We start from the raw sequence: 10,000 nt of genomic DNA, 5'->3' as shown, positions 1-10,000 counted from the left end.
AATTAAAAAAATTAAAAATTATGATCAAAATTAAATTTTCGAAATCAATTTAAAAACACTTTCATCTTATTCCTTGTCGGTTCCTGATTCCAAAAACATAATAGATATGATATGCGTTTGGATTAAAACACGCTCAGAAAGTTAAAACGAAGAGAGGTACAGTAAAGCGTGCAATGAAGCACAGCGCAACCGCTACAGCGCCAAACAGGCTCGTCACTTTCACTGCCTTTTGCACTAGCGGCGGACTACGTTCAATTTCATTCTGTGAGTTCCACAGCTTGACTAAATGTAGTAATTTCGCCTTACGCGACTTGTTTACATTTAGTCAAGTTTTGACTAAATGTTTTAACATAGAGGGGGAATCGAGACGAGGGTCGTGGTGTATAGCTCAGTTGGTAGCGCGCTGGATTTGTATTCAGTTGGCCGCTGTCAGCGTGAGTTCGATCCCAGGTTCGGCGGAAATTTATTTCAGAGTCAAATTTGTGTGCAGACTCTCTTCGGTGTCCGAACTCCCCCCCGTGTACACTACATTGGGTGTGCACGTTAAAGATCCCACGATTGACAAAAAGGTCTTTCCTGGCAAAAATTGCTTAGTCACAGTTAATAATTGTCTACCTATACCCGTGTGACTTGGAATAATAGGCCGTGAAAGGTAAATATGCGCCGAAATGGCTGCAATTACTGGCCGTAAAATTTCATCTCACACGGCATCACTGCAGAGCGCCTAGAACTGTACCCACGGAATATGCGCGATATAAGCCTCATTGATTGATTGATTGATTGTGTGTGTGTGTGTGTGTGTGTGTGTGTGTGTGTGTGTGTGTGTGTGTGTGTGTGTGTGTGTGTGTGTGTGTGTGTGTGTGTGTGTGTGTGTGTGTGTGTGCGTGCGTGTGTGTAGAGCGATTCAGAGTAAACTACTGGACCGATCTTTATGAAATTTGACATGAGAGTTTCTGGGTATGATATCCCCGGACGTTTTTTTCTTTTTTTCGATAAATGTCTTTGATGACGTCATATCCGGCTTTTTGTAAAAGTTGAGGCGGCACTGTCACACCCTCATTTTTCAATCAAATTGATTGAAATTTTGGCCAAGCAATCTTCGACGAAGGCCGGAGTTCGGTATAGCATTTCAGCTTGGTGGTTTAAAAATTAATTAATGACTTTGGTCATTAAAAATCTGAAAATTTGTATAAAAAATAATTTTTTTATAAAACGATCCAAATTTACGTTCATCTTATTCTTCATCATTTTCTTATTCCAAAAACATATAAATATGTTATATTTGGATTAAAAACAAGCTCTGAAAATTAAAAAATTAAAAATTATGATCAAAATTAAATTTTCGAAATCAATTTAAAAACACTTTCATCTTATTCCTTGTCGGTTCCTGATTCAAAAAACATATAGATATGATATGTTTGGATTAAAAACACGCTCAGAAAGTTAAAACGAAGAGAGGTACAGTAAAGCGTGCTATGCATGAAGCACAGCGCAACCGCTACCGCGCCAAAGAGGCTCGTCACTTTCACTGCCTTTTGCACTAGCGGCGGACTACGTTCAATTTCATTCTGTGAGTTCCACAGCTTGACTAAATGTAGTAATTTCGCCTTACGCGACTTGTTTTTCCTTTCTATCCTTTCTTTCTTTTCCTGTTTTGCTCTGTCCGTTTTCTTCATGTTGGTCCACACGACACCGTCGGACGCTGAAGGAAAAGGATGTTCCTAATATACAACACTGTCACAAGTTGGTCCACACGACACCGTCGGACGCTGAAGGAAAAGGATGTTCCTAATATACAACACTGTCACAAGTTGGTCCACACGACACCGTCGGACGCTGAAGGAAAAGGATGTTCCTAATATACAACACTGTCACAAGTTGGTCCACACGACACCGTCGGACGCTGAAGGAAAAGGATGTTCCTAATATACAACACTGTCACAAGTTGGTCCACACGACACCGTCGGACGCTGAAGGAAAAGGATGTTGCTAATATACAACACTGTCACAAGTTGGTCCACACGACACCGTCGGACGCTGAAGGAAAAGGATGTTCCTAATATACAACACTGTCACAAGTTGGTCCACACGACACCGTCGGACGCTGAAGGAAAAGGATGTTCCTAATATACAACACTGTCACAAGTTGGTCCACACGACACCGTCGGACGCTGAAGAAAAAGGATGTTCCTAATATACAACACTGTCACAAGTTGGTACTTGAAGTCACTCTTTGTTATTGCGGCGAGGGGAGGGGGAGGGGAGGGGCAGCAAATTCAAGTTCCAAGCCAGGTGCACGTGCAGCTCCCTGGACAGCCGCCATTGTTCAGCTTACACAACGTTCTGACGAGTACTCACACGCTTAATTTAGCGTTCAGTTGACACCAAAGCCCTTCAGCCAGCTGTCTGTTGCATCGTATGTTATCGTCGTTTGGCACAGCACAGCGTCTTGGCCACACACCTGCGGAACGAGTCGTTGTACGTCATACAGATGACAGGCAGCACGAACTGAGGGCAGTGAGTCAGGCACGTCACCAACGTGATCAGCCAATCAGAAACGGGAGTGAAAGGCGTGTAGTTTAACACGAAAGTCACGGCCACGTGTGGAAGCCAGAGGATGACGTAGACACAGGAGATGATGACGTAGGTCTTGAGAAGCACGTACTCGCGACGTGCCAAGGAGAAGACTTTACGTGGAGTTCTTAGTTCCTGTCCGCTGATGTCGTTAACATCAGAGTCAGAGTCAGTGACGTAGCCCTGTGACGTGAACACCTTCTCCCCTAGTTTGGGCTTGGCGCTTTTTGTACCCACTTGCTTGAATCTGGAAGACAGTCAGAAACCTAGTTTACATAATTTTACCCCCTTTCTTGACTTTAGACATCTTCGTTTTCTGTACTAGAAGCATTGCCTTCATTACAAGTATCAACATTATCGCCACTAACATTTAACTCAAGAATTGTGTTCAGGCTTCCTGCCCACTTCTTCCTTCTGCAATATGCAGATCATTCTGGACTTGATAGATTGGCAGATCAAAAGAAAATCTTGTTTTTCGAACCTTAGGACCTTCAATATTCACAAAACTCACTTTTCTAATATGGATCAAGAGACTGCAGGTGAGGAGAACTACAACGAGATGACAATGAAAATGTCCTCACCAGGTGTAATGAGTGTTCGTGTTGCTGTGTCCTCACCAGGTGTAATGAGTGTTCGTGTTGCTGTGTCCTCACCAGGTGTAATGAGTGTTCGTGTTGCTGTGTCCTCACCAGGTGTAATGAGTGTTCGTGTTGCTGTGTCCTCACCAGTGTAATGAGTGTTCGTGTTGCTGTGTCCTCACCAGGTGTAATGAGTGTTCGTGTTGCTGTGTCCTCACCAGGTGTAATGAGTGTTCGTGTTGCTGTGTCCTCACCAGGTGTAATGAGTGTTCGTGTTGCTGTGTCCTCACCAGGTGTAATGAGTGTTCGTGTTGCTGTGTCCTCACCAGTGTAATGAGTGTTCGTGTTGCTGTGTCCTCACCAGGTGTAATGAGTGTTCGTGTTGCTGTGTCCTCACCAGGTGTAATGAGTGTTCGTGTTGCTGTGTCCTCACCAGGTGTAATGATTGTTCGTGTTGCTGTGTGCATTGTACTCACCAGGTGTAATGAGTGTTCGTGTTGCTGTGTCCTCACCAGGTGTAATGATTGTTCGTGTTGCTGTGTCCTCACCAGGTGTAATGAGTGTTCGTGTTGCTGTGTCCTCACCAGGTGTAATGATTGTTCGTGTTGCTGTGTGCATTCTTATCTTGTCCATATTTGTCATTAAAGCTCACACCTGTTCTGGAAGTCGGTGAGCCTCTGTGTGTAGGCGTGGCTGGTGGTGTGGGGACTGGTCTCCAGCAAGATGTCCCCTCTGTCCGCCGCCCTCCTCCTGGCCGCCACCACCTTGATGAAGGACCCGGCGAAACAGGGCGCCATCAGCAGCAGGTAGGGCAGCGCCCACTTGACACACAGGTCAAAGTCCAGCGTGGCCGTGCTGGTCGTGAAGTCAGGTGAACACTGCATCTCCTCCCTCACCAGTCTCACCTCCAGCCACCCGTAGTGCGGGATGGACGCCACCAGCAGGTCAAACACCCACACCCCACCCAGCAAGAAGCCAACCACTCGCGGCTGGAAGATGATCACGTGACGGGACGGCTTCACCAATCGCAAGGCGCGTTCTATGGCCAGCACGGACAGCGTGTGCACGTGCAGCATGTTCCACATAGACCGGAAGTACGCATGCACCTGGCAGACTTCCGCTGGCGGGGACCAATCGGTTACGGCGATGACGACGGCCACGGTAGACCACGTGACCACAGCCAGCAAATCAACGACGGCCAAGTGGAAAAGAGGAATGAGGTGGGCGCGTCTGCGCAGTCTCCTGCGAGTGAAGAAGACGACGAGAGAGATGATGTTGACGATGAGAGAGAGGAGGCAGGCCAGGGCCACCAGCACCCCGGGGGCCAGATACGTCGACATCGTGACAGTGACGTACAGCACAGGACAGATCGATGTAGTTTAATTACTTCTTCTCATCCGCTGACGTTTCAAGTCACTGAGGTCATGTGCACAATACTTCTGTCTCTGAAAATAAAAAAAGCATTTATTTCTACTGCCGTAAGCTTGAAATTAAAAAAGAAATAATTTGACCAGAATTTTGCATCAGCGAAATAATGTTGATCTGATCGACATTGTTTTCTGTCAGGAGGCGACAAAAACCCGCAACAAGACAGATGTTGTCGTATGAAGATAGTCAGCTCACATGCTGTGTCATTCAGCATGTAACGTCGTCCACGAAAGAAGCGAAGTATGTCCGCTTTCCAATAGCCGCATGACAAAGACTTCCCCTTCCCCAGCGGTCCCTGGACGTGTTTCTCAACACAAAAGAGTAGAAAGTGTTTGAGAATAATTGACTTATTTACCTACATTTTCAATGTGTGCACGCCAGGTCAACCGTAAGCTTTTTATTTATTGTCAGTCTTATGAGTCAGTCGATGGTTGCAAGAACAACTGGTAAAAACGTTGCACATCACTCCGTCTGGCAAACAACAAATAGCACAAATAACGGTAAGACACAAAACAGACACGAATATTCTACGTAATTTATTTTCGATTTCATTTAACCTTTTACAACTAGAAACTACACACCCAGGCTGGTCACCGAAATTGACAAGTAGTGCTTGCACTCTGCCTGTAACTCCAAACGTGAAATGTTGGAAAGTGAAAGTAATTGGCACGTCACTCCTTCTGGCAAACAACCAAATGACAGTCACTCCTTCTGGCAAATAACCAAATGACAGTCACTCCTTCTGGCAAACAACCAAATGACAGTCACTCCTTCTGGCAAACAACCAAATGACAGTCACTCCTTCTGGCAAACAACCAAATGACAGTCACTCCTTCTGGCAAACAACCAAATGAAAGAAATAAGAGATCTAGAAAGATAGAAAACAGAGACGAACATTCTACATAATAATCTGGATTTCATTTAACCTTTTTTAACTGGAAAATACACACTCAGACTAGGCACCGAAAGTGACAAGTAGTGCTGGCACACTGCCTGTAACTCCAAACTTGTAACGTTGGAAAGAAAAATAAAGTGGTACAGAGTGACCCCAAAAAATGCAACCCTCAAAAATGCTAAAAACTTTTACATCGATTAACCGAATCACTTCATATTTAGGGCAATCACTTCATATTTAGGGCACATAAACTTCAGCCTAACATGACCTTCCACACAGTGACAGTTGTATGGTTCAAAGGGTCTGACTTTGGTGCAATTTCAAAATAAGTTGCCAAATTCGGGGATCGACTCAACAGTACGAGGTTTGAAATTAAGTGGAAGCCAAACTAACCTAATTTTAACTCTCCAGATTGTTACCTTTGGAATAACTCGAATGACATAGTATACCATAATCAACATTAGACAATCAGTGACTTGAATACAGCAATCAATCGCAGGATCAGGGCAGTTCCCATGAATGAATGCGTTTTTGTCATTGATGAATTTTGCGCGACATTGCGCAAGTGTAACTTTACAACGAAGGGGTTAATTTTTCCAGTCATTTGAGTTTAGCAAATATTGTCATAGTTGTTGTGCATGAATTTCAGTTCGTCCACGACCATTCTACAAAGTTTCGAGTCTGTCGTAAAATGGTCCGACATTTTCCGTTTCTCCTAAACGTGTTCCAAATTACACCTCCGAACTTGTCATTTGCACGAAAGCTTTCCTGTCTTGGGATTGCCCTGATCTGAACCTAGCTGTAACTTCTTTCTTCAGGTTACCGATGATCTAAAGGGTGAAGGGGGTGTTTGTGTATACTCAGACATTCAGATAATTCAAAAGGTAAAAGTCTGGAGGGTTTAAATCAGGTAAGAATTGATACCACTCAGTGTCAAATCGCGTTCTGTTGAGTCGATTGCCGAATTTGGCAACTTTTTTTTAATTTGCACAAAAGTCAGAACATTTAAAGTACAAAATCGCCACTGCATGGAAGAGTCATGCATAGGCTGAAGTTTATGTCATCTAAATTTATAGTGATTCGGTCAACAGATGTAGAACTTATTAGCATTTTCGAGGGTTGCATTTGTTTTGGGTCACCCTGTACGCCCGGCACTTCTTCTGGCAAACAAACAAATAAGAGAAATAAATACAAGGAAGAAAACAGAGACAACACTCTACATAATTCAATCTCGATCTCATTTTACCTTTTTAAATAGAAAACACACACAATCAAGCTAGTCCCCGAAAGTGAAAAGTGGTGCTGGTACTCTGGCTGTAATTCGAGACTTGTCATGTTTCTCCCACAGGCAATCCGCAATCAAGTGAAAAGTGGTGCTGGTACTCTGGCTGTAATTCGAGACTTGTCATGTTTCTCCCACAGGCAATCCGCAATCAAGTGAAAAGTGGTGCTGGTACTCTGGCTGTAATTCGAGACTTGTCATGTTTCTCCCACAGGCAATCCGCAATCAAGTGAAAAGTGGTGCTGGTACTCTGGCTGTAATTCGAGACTTGTCATGTTTCTCCCACAGGCAATCCGCAATCAAGTGAAAAGTGGTGCTGGTACTCTGGCTGTAATTCGAGACTTGTCATGTTTCTCCCACAGGCAATCCGCAATCAAGTGAAAAGTGGTGCTGGTACTCTGGCTGTAATTCGAGACTTGTCATGTTTCTCCCACAGGCAATCCGCAATCAAGTGAAAAGTGGTGCTGGTACTCTGGCTGTAATTCGAGACTTGTCATGTTTCTCCCACAGGCAATCCGCAATCAAGTGAAAAGTGGTGCTGGTACTCTGGCTGTAATTCGAGACTTGTCATGTTTCTCCCACAGGCAATCCGCAATCAAGTGAAAAGTGGTGCTGGTACTCTGGCTGTAATTCGAGACTTGTCATGTTTCTCCCACAGGCAATCCGCAATCAAGTGAAAAGTGGTGCTGGTACTCTGGCTGTAATTCGAGACTTGTCATGTTTCTCCCACAGGCAATCCGCAATCAAGTGCTCCACGTCATTGGATACTCGGTCAATTGTGAAAGGCCAACATTATTTTTTTTTTTTTTTTTTTTTTTTTTTTCTTTTTTTTTTTTTTTCTTCAGTAAACTAATATGTTCAAATAAATAAATAAATAAAAATAATCATAACATAAATTTATTCCTAATGTTCAGCTCAGTTTCCAGTACACCAAATCTTTTTTAACACTCAACTTATACCAGGCCCCTGAGGGTTAAGTCCCTTTGAAAAATAAATAATATTTCAAGGGGTGTCCCATATCTAAATTTACTTATACACATTTTTCCAATCAAGATTAAATGGGTAAGATACTTAAACATTTCATGTGTCAAACCATTCTTATCTCGCACATAAATCAGCACATCTGTTGCTTGTAGAATAATTGCTATGTTATATCGATTGTAGAACAATGTTTCAACATGCTTCCACAAATGGTGAATTTTACTGCAATAGAAAAAGAAATGTTCAATGTAATCAACTTGTTCAATACAGTATGGACATTTATCATTATTTGCGAGTCCCATTTTTAAGAGGAGAATATTGGTTGGGTATATATTGTGTAATATCTTCCACTGTAATTCTTTTAGTCTGGTTTCTGTTGTTGTTTCTTTTGCATTAAGCCAAACTTTTTCTTCAATACTAATACCAAGTTTGTTCAGCCAAAATCGAACACAGCAGGGTGGACTATATTTCATATCTGTCATAAAATTTCGAAAATCTCTAGCTTTTAACATCACTTTATCATTAAAATACAATTTCGAGAATTCTTCAGTGACAGCATATACATAATCCGTATTGTTCTTTAAATAACGAGACAACGCCGAATGAACAACAATGTACTGTAAATAGAGTTCTGGTGAAGTACCAATTAGGTTCTGTACATTTTGAAGTGACAAAATGGAATTGTTTTCTAAGAGGTCATTGACATGTGTTATTCCTTTTTTTGCCCAGTTGTCAAAATAAATTACATTATTTTGATATTTTATATCGACATTATTCCATATGCATGCCATCTTCAGAGATGACGAAGAGTGCAGTGTATTATGTTCAACAGGCCAACATTAGTTATTCACAGCTAAGGTCAATATTTGCCGTGGACATGTACAGTACTGTAAGACATGTACCTGTACTCTATCCCTTTAGCTCCACTCACCGCTGTTCAAATACAGTGGCACCTCCCGTGACGACCTCTCCCAAGAACGACCCCCTCCTTTTGCCGACCGAATTTGTGTGCACGGATGCCTTTTACATGTAACAAACCTCCCGGTGTCAGAATAATGTGACTGGGTGAGACATGAAGCCTGTGCTGCAACTTCTGTCTTGTGTGTGGCGCACGTTAAATGTCAAAGCAGCACCGCCCTGATATGGCCCTTCGTGGTCGGCTGGGCGTTAAGCAAACAAACAAACAAACAAACCTCCCAAGAACGACGCCCTCGTTTTTTCAGATGACCGACCTACCAACATAGGGTCAATAACGACTTTGACCTTATTAGTGAGTGTCAAAGTTACATGTATTTCAGACCTTGGCCTCTGGTTTCTTGCAGCGTCCACTTTCTGCATGCAAGATAAGAAAAGTAACTTTTGTTTTTGAAGTTTTTTAAGAAAACAATTTCGTGTTTAAAAAATAGTGTGTACTGGTAGGGTTTTGCACACAGGTGGTATTTAAAAGGTTACACTTTCTGTGTGAAATCGTTGAAGCTTAAATACAACCAACAATTGATAGGATTTGTTATTTGCTCATCGAATGACTTTAAATTGATAACTACTGCATTTGATATTTTGTTCAAAGACTGACATTAATCCTGTACTTCCACCTTTGCCACGTTCTATATGAGTGTTAACTGTTCGTTCACATTCTCACGTATATCGGTTTTGTTTCAAGCCCCATGAACTATTTCTATCTGATAAACAATGTTTATATATTTTCGTTGTGTCATGAAATGACTCCACGTCGCTATATCGGCAGAAAAAGAAAATAAGACGAAACTAACAAGTATATGCCATTTACCTACCTTGGCATTGAATGTGAAGCAGACAGACCACTGCAAGAAGCAGTGTACCACTCACACACTGTGCCTATAGCACAATTAATGTCCCAAACAACAAACACAAGTCTGTGAAAGAGACTGGCCTTGTGAGGTAAGAGTGAAAGTGTTAGTCAGATCACGACCCCCTTGCTAGACACTAAGCAACCAGTCAACACTCTCACTCTTTGTCGGGCCGAGTATTCTATCCCTCCGATCACTATATACCCTCCTGCTTCTATCATTAACATTTTGAGCAATTTCACTACTGAAAGGCTGCAGCTGAGTACATAACGTAAGATTGGATAACAGAAGATCGAAAGACAGAAATCGAAGGACAGATAATCGACGGAACAGAAGATCAAACGAACAGAAGATCGATTTAAATTGACTGTTATTGTCAATGTTGAATTGTGTTGGTGTTTGTGTGATTGGACGTATTGAAGCAAGGGAGACAATT

General features: G+C 42.5%; 1 protein-coding gene across 1 annotated transcript in view; it reads right to left on the bottom strand.

Moving 5' to 3' along the window:
* The window catches only part of LOC138952978 (5-hydroxytryptamine receptor 1B-like), a 10,812-nt gene extending 1,039 nt beyond the window's left edge, over positions 1-9,773 (bottom strand). The window contains exons 1-3 of the mRNA XM_070324745.1: positions 9,529-9,773; positions 3,807-4,597; positions 1-2,821 (exon numbers count right to left, since the gene is read on the bottom strand). The exon at positions 1-2,821 is cut by the window's left edge and continues 1,039 nt beyond it. Coding sequence (XP_070180846.1) covers positions 2,422-2,821; positions 3,807-4,492 — 1,086 coding nt within the window. The 5' untranslated portion in view covers positions 4,493-4,597; positions 9,529-9,773 and the 3' untranslated portion in view covers positions 1-2,421. The remainder of the gene's footprint in view (positions 2,822-3,806; positions 4,598-9,528) is intronic.
* Positions 9,774-10,000: the final 227 nt, after the last annotated feature.

The sequence above is a fragment of the Littorina saxatilis genome, linkage group LG17 (assembly GCF_037325665.1).
Source record: "Littorina saxatilis isolate snail1 linkage group LG17, US_GU_Lsax_2.0, whole genome shotgun sequence".
NCBI lineage: Eukaryota > Metazoa > Mollusca > Gastropoda > Littorinimorpha > Littorinidae > Littorina > Littorina saxatilis.
The sequence above is the reverse complement of the archived record's forward strand: the minus strand, read 5'-3'. Positions and strand labels throughout refer to the sequence as shown.